The sequence below is a fragment of the Mustela putorius genome, unplaced genomic scaffold (assembly GCF_011764305.1).
Source record: "Mustela putorius furo isolate JIRA1106 unplaced genomic scaffold, ASM1176430v1.1 tig00537248_pilon_pilon_pilon, whole genome shotgun sequence".
NCBI classification, from domain to species: domain Eukaryota; kingdom Metazoa; phylum Chordata; class Mammalia; order Carnivora; family Mustelidae; genus Mustela; species Mustela putorius.
In genome coordinates this window covers 5,252,927-5,274,811 of record NW_025422387.1, presented here as the reverse complement: position 1 = coordinate 5,274,811, position 21,885 = coordinate 5,252,927, and the positions used below count along the sequence as shown (strand labels likewise).

The 21,885-nt window shown below is 52.5% G+C and overlaps 2 protein-coding genes across 12 annotated transcripts in view; one reads left to right on the top strand and one right to left on the bottom strand.

Annotated features, from left to right (window-relative positions):
- The first annotated feature begins 619 nt into the window (after window positions 1-619).
- Window positions 620-20,300, top strand: ORAI1 (ORAI calcium release-activated calcium modulator 1). 5 transcript variants are annotated; one of them, XM_013056491.2, is made up of 4 exons: window positions 1,119-1,240; window positions 12,442-12,607; window positions 13,133-13,737; window positions 18,163-20,300. In XM_013056491.2, exons 3-4 carry the CDS (start codon window positions 13,139-13,141, stop codon window positions 18,308-18,310), a joined length of 747 nt encoding a protein of 248 aa, XP_012911945.2. In that variant the 5' UTR covers window positions 1,119-1,240; window positions 12,442-12,607; window positions 13,133-13,138; the 3' UTR covers window positions 18,311-20,300. The 5 variants fall into 5 exon arrangements, with proteins under 5 accessions (XP_044929454.1, XP_004753459.3, XP_012911945.2 ...); XM_013056492.2 differs by lacking the exon at window positions 12,442-12,607 and adding an exon at window positions 3,240-3,508 and having other exon boundaries at window positions 1,127-1,240; XM_013056490.2 differs by lacking the exon at window positions 12,442-12,607 and adding an exon at window positions 3,240-3,543 and having other exon boundaries at window positions 1,127-1,240.
- MORN3 (MORN repeat containing 3) overlaps window positions 16,703-21,885 on the bottom strand; it is a 15,489-nt gene continuing 10,306 nt past the window's right edge. For 5 of the 7 annotated variants that reach the window (XM_004753205.3, XM_045073522.1, XM_045073523.1 and 2 more), the window contains 3 exons: window positions 19,150-19,334; window positions 18,836-18,916; window positions 16,703-18,508 (listed from right to left, as the gene is read on the bottom strand). In XM_004753205.3, the coding sequence (XP_004753262.1) occupies window positions 18,842-18,916; window positions 19,150-19,334 (260 nt within the window). In that variant the 3' untranslated portion in view covers window positions 16,703-18,508; window positions 18,836-18,841. The remainder of the gene's footprint in view (window positions 18,509-18,835; window positions 18,917-19,149; window positions 19,335-21,885) is intronic. The other 2 variants (XR_006604759.1, XM_004753203.3) reach the window with 2 other exon arrangements.

Below are 21,885 nucleotides of genomic sequence, written 5' to 3'. Positions count from 1 at the left end.
CGCTCAGCTCCGAGTTGGCCTGGGACTCTCTTTCCTTCCGCCCTTCCCCCGCTGCGCGCTCTCTCTCAAATAAGTAAGTTTTTACAAATTGCAACCCCTGCACTACTCACCCTCATTAGCCTGCTTTATTTTTTCTACACATTTATCACCTAAACTATTAAAATTTACTCCACGAATGCAGGGGATTTTGTCCTGGGGATCTTGACCACCACGCCCCTCTCAGCGATCAGAACCGTGTCGGCCTCGGGTCATTGCTCAGTTAAGCACAGACTGAACGAACTCTGGATCTCAGCCTGCTCTATCCCCCAAGACCTTCGGCCACATGGTTCCAAGGGGGAACGGGCCTCAGGAGGAGCCAAGAAGTGAAGTGACCTCAGGCGGCCCGACCCAGGAGCCCGAGCTCCGGGCGAGGGGCCATCGGAGCAGCTGAGGAGTCGGGAGGCGCTGGCCGCCAGGAGCCGAGCGAGGGCCTGGTGGCCTGGAGACCTTCCAGGAAGAGCCGCGAGGGCTCGCAGAGCGTCGCCCGAGACGGTGGGCGGTGCCGTCCGAGGATAGGAGTCACGTGACTCGCCCGTGCACCGCCCACCTCCTCGTGGGCGGGGTGTTAGGAAGGGGCCGGGGCACATGCTAATCAACCCCAGGCGGCGGCCAATCGTGGCGCGCGCCGAGGGTCCCGGCCGGGGGATCTTGGACGCTGGCTAGCGCGCAGGCTCGCGTCCGGGCGGCCCCCGGCTTTTGCGAGCGGCGTCGCGGGCCTGCGAGCTGGAGTTGCAGCCGCTTCCTCGACCTCCTCCTCGTGTTCGGCGGCCGGCCGGGTAAAGCCCAGCCCGCGCAGCGGGCAGGCGGCGGCTGCCTCAGGCGGAGGCGGAGGTGCGGCGGAGGGTGGGGGCCGCTCCCTTCGCAGGAGCCCGGGCCGGCCCGCGCCTTTGCACCGTGCTCCATGCATCCGGAGCCCGCCCCGCCCCCGAACAGCAGCAGCCCCGAGCTTCCCCTCAGCGGCGGCAGCACCACCAGCGGCAGCCGCCGGAGCCGCCGCCGTAGCGGGGACGGGGAGCCCCCGGGGTCGCCGCCTCCGCCAGCCGCCGTCACCTACCCGGACTGGATCGGTCAGAGTTACTCCGAGGTGATGAGCCTCAACGAGCACTCGATGCAGGCGCTGTCCTGGCGCAAGCTCTACTTGAGTCGCGCCAAGCTCAAAGCCTCCAGCCGGACCTCTGCTTTGCTCTCCGGCTTCGCCATGGTGAGCTCGGGCCTCCCTGCCCTGCCCCCTCTGCTGTCCTGGACGCTCCCTCAGCAGCCGCGACGGGGTCCACAGGGAGCAGGCCGGGCGGACTGGGGGTGCGGGGCAGATCTGGGTGAGAGGTGTCGTGGACGCTGGAGGGGGTCAGGGGTACTGGACCTGAGAAGAGGTGGGCGACGAGTGACATCTGGTGAGGGAGATTGGGTGTCAGACAAATGTCTAGGGTTGGGGAACTCAGGTGCCTTTGAATGGGCAACTTTGATGCAGCAGGTGGAGAGACACAGCAGGATCTTGGAAGTAGATCTGTAAGAAGACAGTCCCACGTATGTTCAGGGACAACATTGTTGGAAGGAAGGACGTGCAGGGTCTGAGCTCCGTGGAAGCAGGTGTCAGGCGGTGAGGAGGAGGAGTCGGACCCCTGAGCTGTCTTTCTTGTGACCCCACACTTGAGGCCGAAAGGTATTGGCCAAGACCTTTTATCACCTAGTAGAGGGGATTTCCTAACACTCTTTCTCCCACTGCATTTTCCGAGAGCCTCAGCCTAGTGTTTTGAAAACCACTCTCCGCTCTCAGTTTCTTCTCCAGAAACTTGCCACTGAGTCACTGGGTGTGGGGGAGGAGGGTGGGACATGTTCCCCTTGAATGGGCTTTCAGTTGATTTGGAGGCGTGGGTCAGACACAGGTTCCTCTTCCCCTGCCGGGCTAGGCTGGAGTGAGAAGCCTCTGAAGGGTGGGGAGTGTGAGGCTGCAGGTTAGGCCGGGAAGTGGTCCTAAGGGTGCCCTCAGGCCTGGAGTCTTCCACAGCAGGGCCTGCAGAACGATTGGTGGTGATCACGATGTGACACCTGCCTGTGTGAGTGAGGCAGCCTCCTCTCCCAAGGTCTCTAGCCCAGAGCCCTCCTGCCTCCCCAGTGAGTGCGCTCAGCCCTTGGCCTTGAGGGAGGGAGTGTTTTCTTGGGAGTGTGTCTAGTACTCTCCCTGTGTTCTACAAACAAGTGGGCCGACCGTGGAGTCTGAACTCTTCAGAAGCCCTGAGTGGGTCCAGAGCTCACTGGGCCTCAGTGGAAAAGCCAGGTGATGCGGGGAGGGGCAGAGCTCACCGAGCTCACCCTTTGTTGCCTGTGTGACTTGAGACACATTTCTCTCTGCATCTTGACTTCTGAATCAGTAAATGAAGGCTGCTGCTTAGAAGTAGCTCTGACTTTAAGAATTAAATAGAGGAAGCCCTTGAGAGGGGATGAGAGGATCTGTGTTTGTGTAAGGGAGTGGCACACTGGTTTTTGCTTTAGGTCATAGGATGGAATTCTGTTCTGTCACTCCCGAATCCTTGGAGACCCGTCTCTGCCTTTGCCTGAAGGATCTCTAAGACTAGCTGACCGTTAACCAATCATTCACCCTGTACTAGGCGTTGTTTAAGTTCCCTGAACTTGCACACTAACTCCTCAACCACCTATTGAGGTGGTTTTACCGCAGCATTTTCCCACAGCTGTACAGCTAGTCTGCTAGAGCGGGATTTGAACCTGAGTCTGCTGGCATCCAGAACTGCACTGGGCACTTAGGCTTTTTGTGGTGTATGGAGTTCTGATCAGTGTCCAGCCACGGACATGTTCGGACCAGGTCTCCTAGGAAAAGAGAGAGCAGGAAAGTTAAGCAAAATAAAATGTTACAGTTTGGGGGAAGGGACTGACACCATGAGCTTTTCACAGCTGTGCTCTGGGTTTAAGATGGTGGCACACCTGTTCCCCTTTTTCTTGGGGTCATAAATTCATAGCTGCCCAGGTCCCTTCCCACTCCAGGAGAAGTGAGGATCGGATGGGTGGCACTTTCCTGCCCTTTGGAGCCCTCTTTGTCCTCGAGAGGCCAGCCTCCTAATCAGACATTCCTCTTCCTCCTGCTGAAAACACTGCAGGAAGTCAGGAGGCAGGGGCAGCCAGTGGCATTGGGTGAGCCTTGGATCACCCAGATTTGTATCTTGGGGACCTTTATTTTCCCTGGTCAGGGTGGAGAAGGCTTCCTGGCTCCGCAGATGAACTCCCGAAGTTCCTCCAGCAGGGAGGGGCTGAACCCCATCATGGCCTCCATTCTGGGGATACAGTTACAAGAGAAGATAACTGTTTGCTGTGAGTCTGGGAGAAATGGAGTTGGGGTGGACAGACAGACCCGAGAGGCAGGTCTGTGTGTGCCCCAGCCCCTACGACAGACACCAAGCCTTGTGAGTGAGCCTCTGAGAGAAGGGGGTGCCACAGGACCCAGCACCATGGAAACAGAGTGAGTGAATTTCCTGGACTATTCTCCCTTGGCCGGTGAGTCAGCACAACCAACTTCCTGCCCCCAGAGGGCTTCCTTCCTAGAGACCTGGAAAACCAGAGAGGCACTGATGTGACCTCTGATCTCCGAGGGTGGGAGAGTTGGCAAGGCTGCCAGGCTCACCTGTTCAGCAGGTGATATTGAGGGAGGGTCTCCCAGGAGCCTGGAGGGGATTGAGAGACTCCCTGCTGGTGGGCGGAAAGGCCTGGCCAGCCGCCCTGATGTACTGGGGAGATAGGCTGTGGGATCTCAGACAAGCGGCTGTGTACTCTGGAGCCCGTTTTCTCATGTGGACAAAGGGGAGACATATCCTGCAGTGCCATGGACTTGCCTGAAGATTCATCCAGAGTCCTGACCGGGCCCACAAGATATGGAGGAATTTTGGGGATCTGACCGTATACACCTTAGCTGGACCCTCTCTAGTCTGCAGACAAGAATCCCACTCCTGACGGCATTCCTAGAAACAACAGGCCCCTGCTGGGCTCAGCATCCAGACTCCAAAATCAGGGGCTCTGTGTGCCGGACATGATCTGCTGCAGATGCTTCTTGAGCCGAGGGTACCCTTGTGGGCTGTGACTCGGGTCATCTGTGCCTCCATTTATCTCTGTGAGAGGCGGCCCCCTTGGCCCAACCCTGTGTCCTGCAGGATCACGGTGAACCCATTGGCAGTGTTGGTTCACTGGGGAGGGCAGGCTGTAACGTTAGCCTAAGCAGAAGATAATTGGGAAGGTCAGTCTGCTGCCGTAAACAAAATGCTTTCCACGACCTGGGATCAATTATTTTTGGATTAGTTCCTTCCTCAAGTTCTCTGCCCGCGAGCACCCTTTGTTCCCAGGTTCCAGAGCTGGGTTCAGAAGTTGCTTGGAATTTTTGTGAACATCAATTGGAGGAAAGAGCTGAAATTGTAAGGCATTGAGCCTCTGGGATATGTTCAGAGTTCAGCGGGCATGGAGATAAGGGAGACCTTACTCTCACTGCTCACGGGGCTGATTACCAATAGTAATCGTTGCTTTTGTTCACTGGGGTCTTGTCATAGGCCAGACATTGTGCTAAGCGTTTTACTTATACCTTCTTTTGTGATCTTCACACCACCTGGTGAGGGTAGGTGCTTGTCCCCAGGTGAAGGACTTGCCCAGGGTTCCTTGGCTGGTAAGCTGCAGAGCCCTGTGACCCTGGTGTAGCCTGGTCGCTGTGGAAGAGAACTTACCGGAGTGGCAGGAGGACAGAGGTGGGAGGGTCCAGAATGACCGAGCAAAGTAAGAGCGAGGACTGTGTAGCCAGACAACTTGGATTCAAATTCCGGCTCTGCTACTTATAACCGTGAGATCCCGGGGAAGTTATTTTTTGATGTCTCTGGGCCTTGGGGCTTCCTTACCTGTAAAATGGGGATAATAGTAGTACCTACCTCATAGGGTTGGTGTGAAGATTCTTTTTTTTTTTTTTTTTTTTTTTTTAAGATTTTATTTATTTATTTGACACAGAGAGAGGGAACACAAGCAGAGGGAGTAGGAGAGGGAGAAGCAGGCTTCCGACTGAGCAAGGAGCCCAATGCAGGAGCCTGGGATCAGGACCTGAGCTGAAGGCAGACGCTTAACCAAATGAGCCACCCAGGTGCCCCTGAAGATTCTTTGAGTTAGTATTTGCAAAGCACTTAGGGTGTACCTGGCCCAGGTTTTCAGGAATCCCACTCACTGTTCTCCTGGGACTGCTCTAAAAGGATTAACTGATCTAGAAGAATATGATTCCAGCTAAACCTTGAAGTCGTAGAGTTAGGGCATGGGGAAGAGCCCACTGATCAGAGGAAGGGTTGGGAACAAAGTTACAAAGATGAGAAATTTAGGGTCTCAGGGAAAGGCAGTGGGGCTGGGGTAGTTTGGAGTTGTGAGTGTGTAAGGAGAGGCTGAAAAAGTTGAATCCAGTCAGGGAAGACGTTACTGGGAGGCCTTGAAAAGTCTGAACTCTTAGGCAGTAGGGAGCCATGCAAGGTTTTGGAGGGAAAGAGTTACATGAGGAGTTCTAGAATAATCTTTTTTTTTTTTTTAAGATTTTATTTATTTTTTTGACAGAGATCACAAGTAGGCAGAGAGAGAGGAGGAAGCAGGCTCCCTGCTGAGCAGAGAGCCCAATGCGGGGCTCAATTCCAGGACTCCGGGATCATGACCTGAGCTGAGCCACCCAGGCGCCCCTAGAATAATTTTGATGATGTTCCTGTTTACTAATTTCCAGGCATGAGCCTGGACCCTTCTCTTTCATTCTTATTTAATCCTCAGATCAGCTCTTAAAGGTATGTACTATAGATGGAAGAACTAAGGTTCAGGGCACCTGGGTGTCTCAGCCGGTTAAGCATCTAACTTCATCTCGGGTCATGATCTCGAGGGCAGGATGCTCTGCACTTAGTGGGGGTCTGCTTCTCCCTCTCCCTCTGCCCCTTGTCCCGCTTGTGCTCTCGCTCTCTTTCAAATAAATAAATAAAAATCTTTAAAAACAAAAGCTAAGGGGCACCTGGGTGGTGCAGTCCGTTGAGCGTCTGTCTTTAGCTCGGGTGGTGATCCCGGGGTCCTGGGATTGAGACCTAAGTAGGGCTCCCTGCTCATTGGAGAGTCTGATTCTCCTTCTCCTTCTGCACCTCCCCCTGCTTGTGCTCTCTTTCTCTTCCTCTCTGTCAAATAAACAAGATCTTTGAAACAATACAAAACAAAAAGAACCCCAAAACTTAAAAAAAAAACCAAACAAACCCTAAGTTTTATGGAAACACAGAGGTTAAGATACCCAGCTAGTAGAATTCATGGACTGGTGGGTCTGATTTGGAACCCTTTCTACTTACCCGCCCTCTGGCTGCCGCTGCCGTAGCTGGTTGATAGCTGGGCCTTTGAATCCTTCCAGATGTGGGGTTGTGCACTCCAGACTGTTTATAAATGGAACTTTGTCGAGTGCCCCAAGGAGGGGGGAGCTCCCTGCCTAGCTGAGAAGACTTTCGTAAAACTTCACAAATGCCTGTCATGAACTTTCTGGAATTTTCAGCGGGGAACCTTGTTGAGTTCTGCTGGTTGTTGGGTTCAGGCCTGGCAAAGGAGAACTCTATAGAGTTTCTCAAGGTGGAGTGATGGAAATCGGTGTTTGGAGTTGGGGTCGGGTCCCTTGGAGAAGTAAAGCCGAGAAGGTTGTGTGTGAGCAAAAGCTACCAGGTTGCTCACTAATGGGACTTCTGGGTAGCCTTTCATAAATTCTATTTTTAAGTAATCTCTACACCAAACTTGGGGCTCGAACCCACAACCCTGAGATCGAGAGCCCTACACGTTCCACTGACTGACCCAGCCCGGCATCCCTTGAGTAGCCTTTAATATACTCCCCAGAAGGAATGCCGCAGACTGGTAGGACCACAGACTCCTTGCTTCCGAGGAGAATCTTGTGGGACTGTGATTTGGTAGCCAGCCCTGTTTGGTTTTTGAGCCTTTGTCTAACCCAGAAATGAGCCAACTTTTTCTGTAAAGGGTCAAATAGTAAATACTTTCAGCTTTACAGGCCACATAGTCTTGATGGTAAACTACTCCATTCTGCCATTTAATTAATTAGCTTACTTACTTTAAATATTTTATTTTATTTTTTATTTTTAAAATATTTTCTTGATTTGACAGAGATCACAAGCAGGCAGAGAGGCAGGCAGAGAGAGAGAGGGGGAAGCAGGCTCCCCGCTGAGCAGAGAGCCTGATGTGGGGCTCGATCCCAGGACCCTGAGTTCATGACTCGAGCCGAAGGCAGAGGCTCAACCCACTGAGCCACCCAGGTGCCCCTCATTGGAAGTTCTGATGCGATCATAAGAGTGGGGGGTGGGGAACAAGTCCTGTAATTCTGTCTTTAGAACAGGTTTGGTAATTGTGGCAGTGGGGGAGCCTGTGACAGGACCCATTTCCCAGCAGCGGGTGAGGCGTCCTGGCCTCACCTGGGAGGCCCCAGAGTGCAGAGGCGGGGAGGAAGGTGAAACCTGGGGAAGCTGGAATTAGCGAGATGTCCAGAAGGCCTGGGCCTGTCTGTCCTCCCCAGAACCTGCAGGTTCAACTGTTTGGCTTATGACATAAATTTAGTGATTTGCACCAGCCTTTTTTTTTTTTTTTTTAAATGAAAGAACAGAACAAAAGAGCAGCATGCATTGCTTATTTTAAGAATAGTCTCTATTGGGGGCCTTTCAGGAGAAGTGTTGTTTGGGGAAACTTTTGTTTCTTTTATAAAAGTGTATCTATTTATAGAAACATTTGGAGTACTGGATTGTAGTGGTCAAAAGAGTTTGTAAACCACTAGACTAGGCCTCGATCATCTCTTAATAGATGGTTTGCACTTGAGGAAGGGCCAGCAGGCTCAGACAGCTCCCAGTGACCCTGGGTGACTGCTTGGCGGCCCTCTTGTTCCAGGGCCACCCCCTCTGCTAAAAGAGTGAACAGTGAAGCCCAGGCTTGGAAAGGACAGGTGGGTCTCCCAACTGTGGACACTGGGATTGGGTCAGGCACGGGAGGGCTGCCTCCGAAGGGCCTGGACTTCCAGGCGCCAGGTGGTGGGGGTCTCCATGGAGCCCAGCAGGAGTGAGGCGAGGTTGGCATCCGGGCGTAGCAGGCGAATGCTTGGCAAGGCCAGCCAGGCCCCACCCGTTGCAGAATCACATGGTCCTCTTCTTGGCTCATGCTTAAAAATTGGCATCCCAGTGGCCCCTGTGCGGGGTCCAGGGACCAGTGTGCGGTGGGGCTGGCAGTCTCTCGTCCTTCCTATCCCGTTAGGCCCCGTGTGGCGAGGTTCAGGCAGGCCCTTGGCTGCCTGGGAGCTGTTTATTTTGGGTTGACGGACCAGCACTCTGGCTATATTTACCTTGCAAAGCTGTTTGCAATCTGATCTGATCGGATCTCTCGGGGACTCAGCTGGGGCCTTGGGAGTCACCTGCCGGATTCCACAGGCCCCCTTGACTTGATTCTCTATGTATGTGTGGGGATCTCCCAAGAGAGAAGCATTCTGGAAAAAACAGTGGCTTGTATTGCTCTGAATGGTTTTTATCAGGATCCGAGATGCTTGCCGTCTGTTCCTTCTCCACATTGTATCTTTCTGCAACCCCATGGCGCTGAACTTGGTCCCCGGTGTGGGAACGGTACACACAGCCAACCTGTATGGTCCCAGGAATTGTCGGGGCTGATAAAGGTGATGGGGTTTCCTCCAGAGCTTGGCATCAAGGCCTTTCCTCTTCCTTGGAGTGCCCAGCATTTCAGGCTTTGCTGTGCCTAGCCTTCCCGCAGATCAAGACCGGGGAGGGCTGGCAGGTTCTGGGGTCCCCCAGGCCAGGTATGTCCCAGTAGCTGTGATTTCTCATCCTTGATCCTGTGAGTTTGACGAATGGTTTGAAAAGGATGGTCTCTGTCCTGCCAAGGTAGCCATCTGGCCCAGTGTGGTTTGGGGCACACTCTTTCCTTATGTCCCAGCTTGGAACTGGGGCAGACTCAGCCTGGAGTGGGGATCTGACCTCCTCACCCATCCTGGAGGCCAGAACCTTGGCCCATGGTGTCCGTTCTCTCCAGCCTGAGCTGACAGTGTCCGGGGGGTTATTCTTTTTTTTCTCTGCTTTTTTTTTTTTTTTTTTTAAACAGATTTTATTTATTTATTTGACACAGAGAGAGAGAGAGAGACAGCAAGAGGGAACACAAGCAGGGGGAGCGGGAGAGGGAGAAGCAGGCCTCCCATCGAACAGGGAGCCTGATGCGGGGCTGGATCCCAGGACCCCGGGATCATGACCTGAGCCGAAGGCAGAGGCTTTTAACCCACTGAGCCACCCAGGCGCCCCTTCTTTTTTCTTTTTTAAAATTTCATTTATTTCAGCAATTTCTACACCCAGCATGGACCTTGAACTCAGGACCCTGAGGTCAGGAGCTGTATTTTCTACCAGCTGAGCCAGCCAGACACCGCTGGGCTATTTTTCTTCTGCTTCAAGCCACCTGCTTTTCTTTTCAACTAAAATTTATTGAGTCCCTCCCGTGGTCTGGCCCCGTGTTAAATGTTTACATGTCAAGACCTCATCTATCTCCTCTGACTACGTCTGTCTGGGCAGACTGGGTGGCTTCTGAACAACAGACATTTATTTCCTCCCACTTGTGGAGGCTGGAAGTCCAAGATCAAGGTGGTGGCAGATTCAGAATCTGTTGAGGGACTGGCTTCCTGACTCACTGCTGCTGTCTACCCACAGTGCCCCTCCCATCCCAGGAGCGGCATGGGGCTCTCCAGGCTCTTGCTGTCTCTCTCTCTCTTTTTTTTTTTAAGGGCACTGATCCTGCTCAGAGGGCTCCATCCTGTGTCCTCGTCACCTCCCAGAAGCCCTGCGTCCCAGTGCCATCAAGTCAGGGTTAGGATTTTTTTTTTTTTTTTTAAGATTTTATTTATTTATTTGGCAGAGATCACAAGCAGGCAGAGAGAGAGAGAGAGAGAAGCAGGCTCCCCGCTGAGCAGAGAGCCTGATGCAGGGCTCGATCCCAGGACCCTGAGATCATGACCTGAGCCAAACGCAGAGGCCTTAACCCACTGAGCCACCCCGGCGCCCCAGGGTTAGGGTTTTAAAGTGTGGATTTAGAGGGAACATAAATGTTCGATTGGTTGCAGCATCCTTATGGGAAAAGCATTGCTACGTTCCCCAGGCTCTAGAGCCAAGTGGACTTGAGTTCAGAGCTTCCACTTAGTACCAGTCACAACCTCTGGGACAGCTGACCTCACCTCTCTGGGACTGTTTCCTTATTTGTAAAAGAATAATAATGATGTGGGGTGCCTGGATGGCTCAGTGAGTTAAAGCCTCTGCCTTCAGCTCGGGTCATGATCTCAGGGTCCTAGGATCGAGCCTCGCATCGGGCTCTCTGCTCAGCAGGGAGCCTGCTTCCCCCTCTCTGCCTGCCTCTCTGCCTACTTGTGATCTCTGTCAAATAAATAAATAAAATAAAATTTAAAAAAAGAACAACAATGATGTGGCTTATAATTATTAAGCTTATGATACACCAGGTCCTGTTCTAAGGTTTTATATTCTTTAGCCTGCTGAATGCTTATAACAACCATAAATGGGCCCCTGTTTTATAGATGCAGCACAGAGAGGTTGAAACACCTGTCCAGGGTCACCCACGAGCTTTGTAAGTGAAGGAACCCATTCATTCTTCATGGCTACGTAGAGGAGGAGACACCATCTGTTCTGTAAGGGAGCAGACTAGTGTGTGCCCCCCCAGTGCTCAGGTCAGGGCCTCACAGACCTAATGCATCTGGACATTTCCAGAAAGTGAATACATTTAGCCAGGGGACATGGGGCAGCCAAGCAGCGGGCTCTCCTGCTTGTCCCTTCTCTGGTTTCAGGTTCCGGGACAGCAGGCCAAAACAGGAAGAGGAAGTGCTGGGGGTGGGGAGGTGGTGGCAGGAGGCACACATTGCTAGAGGGTGCCCCCCTTTTCCAGCGAGGGTAGCAGGCCTGGTGACAGAGACCAGGGGGGCTTGGGATGTGTCCCTTAACTCCTTGTGCCCTGGTGGCCTGCCCTCACATGTGGGGTCTAAGAATTCTCAGGATTGGCGTTAGGCCGGTGATCTTTAAAAAAAAACAGTTGATATCCTGATGGCACTGCCCCAGGTTTGTAGGGATTGTTTGTGAACTTCTGGGCTGAACTGGTTATATGGTCATCCGTTGCAACAAGCGTAGGGCAAAAAGTCTGTGAGTCTCATTGAAACTGTCTGAAAAGTCCTGTGAGTATATATATACACCTGAACATTCTAAGGAGGGTGTATCCATGATTTTCACCAGATTCTCAAGGGGGTCAGACCGCATGTCAGCTCTAGCCTGAGGCCTGCATCTCGTCACCTCCCTCCTCTTACAGACAAGAGGGGAGGGTTTTGACCAGGGTCAAACAAAGAGGCAGGAATGGTTCTGGAGCCAGGACTCAGGCTCCCCCACTTTGGCCTTGCTGTTCTGACATCATCCCAAGTGTGGCTCTTCCACCAGGAGGGTGAAAACCCCAGAGGGTTCCATGTAGAGGTAGTGGGTTTGGAGACGAGGTTTCTAAGCCGAAAAATAATAATAAAGCTCACTTTCATTGAGTGTTTACTCTGGGCCACGCTCGAAGTATTTTCCATGGGCCTGAGTATCTTACAAACAACTTAGTCCTCACAGCAATCCCCTGATCGTGTACCATTATTCCCATTTTACAGATAAGGAAACCAAGGCCCAGAAAGTTGAAGCCGCTTGCCCTGGAGCCTTAAAACCCAAGAACGGGCAGAGGGGGTGGAGGTTCAAAGCCAGGCAGCATGGCTGTAGAGCCCATGTTTCCAGTCACTGGCCCACATGGTCTTTGCAGGCCAAAGTAAGGGTACAGAAAGGTGTAAGAAGTGAAAGCAAACAGGACCAGGCATTCAGGGAGAAGGAGAGCTAGTGGGGTAAGAAGGAGCCGACCCTCTCCCAGGGTGAGTAAGGAAGGGTTAGGGTAGCTGGTACGGGGCTAGGGGATACATCTCAGCATTGGTCCACTCCGCCTGCTGCATACACAGCAAACACTGTGTGGGAAGGGTCAACATACTTGACGGTACAATCATTGGCACTTGCTGCCCCAGTCCCTCCAGCCCGGGCAGGCAGACCCTGGCACTGTGCCCACTGCCCGCTCTTCCTGGCCTAGATCTGATGAGCTGCCTCCTTCACATGAGGGTGATTTGCAAGGCCCAGGTGAGAAGCAGCAGGTGGCAGGCCCAGAACATGTCCCCGATGACCCTGGGTCCGCACGTCTCCAGGAACCGGGAAGCAGCTAGTGCGTCAGCTGTCGGGCCCGGGGCCCAGAGTGGGGGCTAGGGGGGCTGGGGACGAGATGGCTTCCCAGCCACACTGCAGCAGCACTGGGTTCTGTGTCTTCTAGGAAGCTTCTGCGTTCCTTCTTGGTTGGCGCACTGTGTTCTCAGAAGGGGCCTGGCCTGACCTGGGAGGGCCTCCTCTCTCTACCCCAGCCCTCTCCTTGTCCCTGGAGCAGGGCATGAAGGAGAAGCCTGTGCTGGGGAACGGACGTGGGGCCAGCAGAGACAGTGGTTAGTGGTTGCTGCTCCTGCTCTTTCTTTCTTTTCTTTTCTTTTCTTTTTTTCTTCTCTTTTTTTTAAATTAAGCTGTATCTGAGTAAAATATCCGTCACACCGTCTTAACTGTTAGTGGTGGTTGGGTTTGAATACCTAGCTGGGTGTTAGGCGCAGCAGTGACCGTGGGAGAGAGGTTTACCATGTACCGGGGACTCTTATTTAATCGTGGAAATAATCCTGTGAACTAGGAGGGAATATCTCGGTTTTACAAATAAAGACGCTGGCGCTCAGGAGAGGCTCTGTGACTTTCCCAAGGACATGTGGTTGGCAAGGATTCAGATGCGGCAGCCTGGGCTCCAGACCTGCTGTCTTCACTAGGCTTGTCAGCCCTGAGTGAGTGGGTCCTGTTATCCCCACTACACAGAGAAGGAAACTGAGGCCCCGAGAGGCCAGGTTCTTTGCCCAGGGTCCAAGAGCTTGATGGGAGTGGGAGTGCCGTGAGGGCCCTGGCACTCAGCCCGCCTCTCCCCTACCCCCCAGGTAGCGATGGTGGAGGTACAGCTGGACGCCGACCACGACTACCCGCCAGGGCTGCTCATCGCCTTCAGCGCCTGCACCACGGTGCTGGTGGCCGTGCACCTGTTCGCGCTCATGATCAGCACCTGCATCCTGCCCAACATCGAGGCGGTGAGCAACGTGCACAACCTCAACTCGGTCAAGGAGTCACCCCATGAGCGCATGCACCGCCACATCGAGCTGGCCTGGGCCTTCTCCACCGTCATCGGCACGCTGCTCTTCCTGGCCGAGGTCGTGCTGCTCTGCTGGGTCAAGTTCTTGCCCCTCAAGAAGCAGCCGGGGCAGCCCCGGCCCACCAGCAAGCCCACCGCCGGCGGCGTGGTGGCCAGCGTCAACGGCAGTACGGGCGGCATCACCCCGGGCCAGGCCGCCGCCATCGCCTCCACCACCATCATGGTCCCCTTCGGCCTGGTCTTTATCGTCTTTGCCGTCCACTTCTACCGCTCGCTGGTCAGCCATAAGACGGACCGGCAGTTCCAGGAGCTCAACGAGCTGGCCGAGTTCGCCCGCCTGCAGGACCAGCTGGACCACAGAGGGGATCACCCCCTGACACCCGCCGGTCACTACGCGTAAGCCCCATGGGCCCGGGCTCTGCAGATCCCCGGCCTGACGCCGCTCCCCACGACCTCGTCCTGCCCCAGCCTCGCGGACAGCCAGCCAGCTCTGGGGATTGGGCTTTTGTCCAGGGGCAGAGAGTGGAGGGAAGAGGCTTTTTTTTTTTTTAAGAGAAACGACTGCACTTTGAAACTTTCCTGTTCTTCCAGCTTTGGGCTCACCTCCCAGTAGGAGGCCGCCGGTGGGAGCCAGAGTGAGGACAGACAGACGCTCCCTTTGTCCCTCCCCCTCCCGTGTGTCTGTGCCACTTGATGCTTCTTGTCTTTTCTGTCTTGACCACCCCCTGCCCCGTTCAGTGTCGTGTGTGTGTGTGTGTGTGTGCGCGCGCGCGCGCGCATGCGTGCACACAGAAATATATTCATAAGGGACACCTCTTGTGTGTGTATTTGTTGGGTCTGGACTGCCTGCTGGTCCTTTTCCTGGTGCTCCAATCAGGGGAGATTCTATGCCAAAAAAAACTTTTTAATGTTTGATTTTTGAAAATTTTCAGACCTCTGAAAAAGTTGCATGTATAGTGACTGAAATACATAGATCATCAATTCTTGTCATCTACAGCAGTTGTGTTCTAGGAATTAGCTGGTGTCAAACCATTGCTCCTGTGGGGTTAGGTTCCTACGGGCCTTTGTCTTGTATTCTGCCAGGTGTGCAGTAGGTAACCTTGTTTTATGTGTTTGTTTTTGTTTTGTTTCAGTTTTTGAGTAATCTCTGCACACAGTGTAGGGCTCAGACTCACAACCCTGACACTGAGAGTTGCATGCTTGACTCACTGAGCCAGCCAGGCACCACTGTGTGCATTTCTGTTTAAAGACACCTTACTCACTCATGGCTAACAGCACAGGCTCTTGTACCTAAAGGAAGCTTTTCCAAAAAGACTTTTTTTTAAAGTCATCTCTGCACCCAACGTGGGGCTTGAACTCAGAACCCCGAGACCCAGAGTTGCACGCTCCACCAAATGAGCCAGCCAGGTGCCCCACTGCCTTCTTTTTAAATAGCAAAATCACCGGGGTGCCTGGCTGGGTCATTTGGTGGACTGTGCGAGTCTTGATCTCAGAGCCATGTAGTTCAAGTCCCCTGTTGGGCGTGGAGCCTCCATAAAATAAAAATAAAAAAATCTTCAAAAAAGCAGCAAAATCACCAACAAAAGGCACCAGGTGTGAAAAACGTGGCCCTAAACAGACGGTGCAGGGACGCCTTTTTGGGAAGGCTGAGACAAGAAGGCAGAGTGGTGCCTGTTTGACCTCAGCAAGGAGGAGAATCACAAATACCAAAGTGAAGGAGGAAGACGCAATGTCTGTCTCTCTCCTGAACCCACGTGCTTTAGCCGCAGATATCATCCTTCATGCCTAAATGCTTCCTCCTCAAACCGAGGAGAGGACATTCTTCTCCCTAACCTCAATTCGCTGATCGGATTCAGGAAATTTGACATTGACGCAGTACTCCTGAATATTTTCCTCTTGTCCTGATCGTGTCTTTTCTAGCCATGATTTTTCCCATCAGGCTCGTGTGTGGCATTCACTTGTCACGTCTCTTTAGTTGCTTCAAATTTGGAGCAGCCTTTCCTTGTCCTTTTGAACATCAGCATTTTTGGAGTCCAGGCCTGTGGTTTTGTAGAATGCTACCTCAGTCTGGTTTTCCCGATACTTTCCTGCAATTACAGTCAGGGTGTGTGTCTTGGCAGGAAGATTTATCTCTGTTTTGCAGATGGCAAAAATTGATGCCCAGCGAGGGTAAGTAATTGGCCAGAATTTGAACCTGGAAAGTCTGGTTCAGAGCCCAGGCTCTCACAAAAATCTTACATGCGAATTCTGTCTTTGGTTAAGAAATTGGAAGGTCCAGCCTCAGCAGCACTGGTCCACCTTCTCAAAGAGCAACAGCGAGAAGGAGTGGAGTTGTAGCCGCCCTCTTCCCCAGGAGATGTGTTTGCCATAGTCCCTACCACTCCCTCTTGTCTCACACCAGGCCAGCTTTGTTTACGTTACTTGCGTGGTCCCAGAAACCCAATACAGATTGTGGTTTTATAAAAACAAAGTCCTCTAACCAAAGTGAAGGTTGGTTGGGGGAAAGTGTGGCCTTAACTTCTTATCCTATGCAAACTTGGACATGCTAATAGCAGCTTTGTGTGCTGAGTGGGATAGAGGACCTTTTTCTCCTGTTGTAGCTTCTTGCCTCTATCCTGCATCACACGTACCAGGACCCACCTCCCCGAGTGGCCTGGACGGCCCCCTAACTGGGACTGAGTAGTAGGGAGCAGGGGCCCCTGTGTGAAACTCTCCAGTGCTCCCCAGAGATGACCTCGCCATCTTGTGCATTCCCCTCCACCTCTCCCTGCTTCTGCAGAGACCTGGGAGCTGGCTGCGGAAATATTCGGCCTGTGACTCTAGCCAGGTGTTCCTTCCTAAAATTGCCTCAAGTCAAGAGTCACCAGATTGGCTTGTAAAATGTAGATTTCCAAGCCTTTCCCATGGAAAGTTAGTCTGGGTAAATCTAGAATCTGTATTTGGGGTGGGGGAGGGGCAGAGGGAGAGAGACTCTTAAGCAGACTCCACATCCAACTTGGAGCCCTATGCTAGGCTCAATCGCATGACCCTGAGGTATGACCTGAGCCAAAATCAGGAGCTGGACGTTTAACCAACTGAGCCATCCAAGCGCCTGTAAAATCTGCATTTAAAAAAAAATTTATTTTTTTAAGATTTTATTTGCTTATTTGCCAGAGATCACAAGTAGGTAGACAGGCACAGAGGGGAGGAAGCAGGCTCCCTGCCGAGTAGAGAGCCCAATGTGGGGCTCGATCCCAGGACCCTGAGATCATGACCTGAGCTGAAGGCAGAGGCTTAACCCACTGAGCCACTCAGGCACCCCTAGAATCTGTTTTTAACATCCCCGGTACTCAAACCTAGGCAGCTCAGGGAAGCACAGTAGTTAAAGGATACTCTCTCTTTAATTTCAGTTTTCTTTGTATTTCAGACACAAATACATTCACAGGTTCCAAATACAACAGTGAGAAAGTTGCCCGCCCTCCCCTGTTCCCAGGTTCCTGGTTCTCTCCCCTGGCATCCGTTGTTGCCAGTATATTGTGTCCCCATCTAGGGAGATTTCATAAGCAAGAAACACCCTACTTTTTCTGGGGGGAGAAAGAAAAAAGGTATCCTTCCCTATGCTCTGTTCTGTTCGTTAAGAGCGGGTAGATGTACGTTTAAGCACAGTTACTTTCTCACTTTGTGACTTGGGAGCCTCCCAGAACCCACTTCCCCCTCTAAAAGGATGATAATAGCAGGACAGCCTCAGAACCTGCAGGGTCATTGGGGCCGGGGGTGGTGGCAGGTGAAACTCTGGGCACAGGGCCTGGCACCAAGTGAACGGTCTGTGTCCCCAGTGGGCCAGGCCCAGCTTCCTGGCGTGAGAGGTCTAGACAGAGCCATACCTGGGGGTCAGGCCACCCTGCTTATGATTTCGGAGGCAGACAGGAAATAGTGTCAGGGATTATGGAGCCTATACTGTGTGCCAGGCACGTGCCGAGGCCCTCGTGAACATCTTGGAATTACAGGGTTACACTTAAGTCATTGGGCCGAAAATCGCAGTAAAGGAGTGTTTCCGTTAGAGTGTGCTTTGCAGGATCCTTAACTGCTTATCCACCAGCTGCCAGTGAAATTTTTCCCTGCCAGTTGTGACAACCAGAAATGTCTCCAGACATTGCCAAATGTCCCTGGGGAAGCAGGGGAGACAGGATCTCTTGCATTAGGAACACGTCTTATTTCATGTTCATGTTAACCACAGTAACCTGGGGGGTGGCGAGGACCACGATTGCCCTGTATTTGAGGGGAGGAAACAGAGAGAACAGAGAAGTTGGGTGCCCTATCCGAGAACACACAGCTCCTAAATCACTGCTGAGATTCACACCCAGGCAGCCTGACTGCCGAGCTCATATTCCTACCCATTATGTAAGAGTCTCTTTTATCTTGAAGAATGTCGTCTGGAATTATGCAAAGCTCTTCCAGATCTCTGCTGCACAATTAACCCCAATACATGTTATTTGTTGTTATTATATCTGTTACCAAATCCTCAAAAACACCCCTGTGAGATCTCCTAAGTGCCATTTTACAGATGGGGCAACTAAGGTCACTTGCTTAGGGTCACAAATAAATCAGGGGTTCTAGATGCAGTTGCACCTTAGTATCGTCTGGGGAAATTTCTGGAGGCCCAGGCCTCATCCCAGACAGACGAGAGTCTGGGCGTGGGACCTGGGTGTCTGTAGCTTGTAAAGCTCGCACGGGATCCCAAGGTCGAGCACTCCTGTGTTAGGCTGAGAAGCCAAGTCGGCTCTCAACCCCAAATCTCAGTGGCCACTGTGACCAGAGGCCCTTCTCCTCTTTCTCCCCCAGGGGAAATCTCTGCAGCCCGCGGGGATGTCTTCCCTCTTCACCTGAAGTCCCTCCCAGAGCTGCACCCCCTCCGTCCCAATCACACAGCGCAAGCCCTGGGCCTATGCCACCAGGTTCTCCTTTATACTCCTGCTCTCAGGAACGGTGACTGAGAATGAAGGCTGTAACAAGAGGGCCCCGAAAGCCAGCTGGAGAGAGGGTTACCCAGTGCTGGGAGGAATGAGGTGCCCTCTGAGGGTGCCAAGGGTGTGCCCCGAGTCACCACTCGCTCCTCCTGCAGAAGCTGCACCGGTTTGAGCAGTTGGGTGACGGACTTGAATTTCTCCGGAAAGCTCTGGTGTGTTCCCTGCGGGGGCAAGGGGCTGGTGGGAGCTGGCGACTCCAAGATGCTGTACCAACGCCCTGTCCTCAAACTGCACTGACCCCCACACCCCGAGGGGCTGGGACAGGTGTGAGGTGCAGGCCTGGGCCAAACCACCTTACTCAAGGGCATTCAGGAGCAAACTGGTCTTCAAGGAAATGAGTTTTGAAGGGAAGGAACCAGCACGAACCGGCTGGATTGCAGGAGGCAAGAAACCCACCCTCTGTTCCTGCCCCTGCGTTCCTTGGCCAAAGGAGACCCCAGGAGCTGCCTCAACCACATCGGAGGCTGGGGAGCAGGCCCGGCCCTCACCTGGCATCAGTCTTCTTCCTTTGTCTTCCTGAACGTGGCCATGGCTTCCTCCAGCACGCCATCAGGGTCCAGAATTTTGATCTGGAGGGAAACAATAAGGGGTTGGATTGGGGAGCATGGGAGGCGCAGGCTGCCAGCCTTGGAGGCGCTGCCTACTTTGGAGGTGCTGTCTGCCTTGTGGGCTGCTGCCAGTCTCCATGGGGATGCCCCGACTGAGAACAAAACCTTGTCTGTTCCCTGGCTGGGCTGGGCTAGGCCTGGCCAGGCTGGATGTGGCTGCGGGGGCACCGTTTTCTGTCTCTGGGTGTGCCCACCTTAGGAATGGGGAACTGGGTGGGCTCGGGTGCCTCGTCACGTCCAAAGTCAATCATGGTGCCACACTTGGCCACGTCGTCCACCCAGAAGCCTTCGAACAGCTGACCGTGGTCCAGGTGGAAGAAACGGCCTGGCCCATTCTTCATGCCTCTCTCCCAGTAACCCTCGTAGCGGTTCCCGTTCTCTGGGGGGAAAGGACAGGGTCACGTGGGTGCTGGGCACACCTGACCAGACCAGACTACCAAGCTGGCCCCTCCACACATCCTCTGCCCATCGGACCCTGTGCCCGTGGGGAAGCCAGAAGGAAACCAAGCTGACTAGAGTGCCCCGGGCTGGGCTGCCTTCGGTCTGGGTGGACTGATCTAGAGCCATCAGAGCCCCCACAGTGGGGTGGAGGGTGGGGTGGGGGTGTCAGTGACTTCCAGAATCAGACCCGGTCCACGTCTGGCCTCCACGACTTAGCTGAACTTGGATGAACAACATCCTTTCCTATTTGTAAAAAAAAGTCATAGCTCACAGTATGAATAGACAATGTTTTTCCAGCATTCACTCTGTGCCTGGTTCTTTGCTATGTTTCTGACCTCACTCACTCCTCCCAAAAACAGTTCTATGAAGGATAACCGACTCCATTTTCTACAGATGGGGCTTGAAAAGCTCAGGGAGTCTGACTGACTTGCTCAAGGTCACAGAGCTAGGACGCGGCAGAGACAAGATTTGAAGCCAAGGTCTGTTCATCCCAGGAGCCCATGCTCTTAATCATGAATTCACGCTCCCGCTCGGCGGATGGTGGTGTTGGCATAAAAGGAATACTAATAAAGCCAGCGCTTCTCAGCTCAGACCCTTACAGCCATGGGATCTCGGGCAAGTCGCAAGCATTTTGTCTCATTTCCTCATTTGTAAAATGGGGATAACAGAGGCCCCTACCTCATAGAATTGTTGTGGAGATTAAATACGTGGGTTCACGGAAAGGACTGAGATTACTGGATACACTCCAGATGAAAGGTCAGCAAACTTTTTTCTGTAAAGGGTCAGCCGGGATTTTCGGCTTTGTGGGGCACAGGGTCTCTGCCACAACTCCGCCATTGCCGTGGACGATGTGTAAATGAATGAGCAAGTCTGGTGTGCCAATAAAACTTTACTTACAAAAACATGTGTTGAGCTGAGTTTGGATTTAGTCCAAGGATCGTAGTCTGCTGACACCTGCTAGTATGAGCTAGTAATATTGCTGAGCACTTATCATTATGTGTCTGGCACCACGCTCAGCACTTTACAAACCTCATTTAACCTTCTCAACCCTAGTTAAGTCCTATTTTTATCCTTAATTTACAGATGAGAAAACCAAAGCACAGAGAGTTTAAGTTTGAGCACATTGCATCGAGGTCACGTAGCTAGTAAGAGCTTGATCCAGGATTTGAACCTGAACCCAGGCAGACAGGCTCCAGAGTGCAGGCCACTAGAAATGATGCACTAAGAACCCTTACACTACATGTGGCTGCAGCAGACGCTCACTAAGTGTGGGCTATTGCTAGTAGATGCTCACTAAAAGCAGGCACAGAGCTGGGTGCATGGGGGGTTGAGAATGACAGAAGTGGCTGGCATAAGCCCTCCTCAGCTGATCTAATGCCTCAGTTTGGCCAAATCTCATTGGAAATTGGAGTCTTCAGTTTTCGGGAGACTGAGCTCAGTTTTGTGTCCTCATCAAGGGCACCTACTATGTACCAGGTACTGGGGAAACAATGGGGAGCAAAATAGATGCGCGGTCCAGGTCACAGTCTGGAGAGACAATGACATTATCTTTATAAATAGCCTATTACATGCCTGCTCACAGTAGTACTGCTTTTTAGGTACTATTATTCCCATTTTACAGGTGAGGTAACTGAGGCATGGAGAGGAGAAAACTTGCCCAAGATTATACACCTAGTGCTAAAAAGAAAGGAAGCAGGTGCTGAGGATAAGGAGGAGAATATGCACTAGTGGTATGAAAACGGGGGAGGCCTCTCTGAGGAGGAGACAGTGCAAAGATATGGAGGATCTTCTTTCCATTGCAGCAGTGCAAGGGCCGTGAGGCAAAAAGCGTGGGAGGAACTGAACGAAAATGAGTAAGGCTGAAACAGGGATTCCCAGGGGACGTGGGGTGGGCGACACAACTACAGGACTGCAGACCCTGCAGACCACACTCTGAACTCTGAGGGTCAGGGGGAGCTATGGAAAAGTTGAAAGCAGGTTAGCAATACGGTCCAATCGCCAAAGTTCATGCTGGTTGCTACGTAGAGAATGGGTTAAGTCCTGACGCTAAGGCGGTTTACGCATGACTCTTTGCTCTCTCTAGGAATATTCCAGCTAAGTGCTTATCAGGCTCCTTCTCTTCCTTCAGGTCCTATGTCCAAATATCACGTGGTCAGAGACATTCTCTGACCCTAAGTCTGTCTAGATAGCCCCTGTCCCCAACTCCTTTGTCATTCTCCAACACACCTTCCTATTTTTTTTATTTATTTTTCCCTATTTTAAAGGGATATCGCTTAGCACTTTTGACCTCACAATGAACAGACTATGTTAATCTCGAGCGAGTGACTTAACCTCTCTGTGGCTCAGTTCATTTGTGAAGTGGAGATGGTCATAGTACCATCTTATGGAACTGTAGTGAGGATTAAATGAGCTCAGTGCTGTGTTAGGCGTAGGCTAGAATTACTGACCGTAAGGAAATGTTTTAATTGATGTGTCTTGTTAGGCTCCCC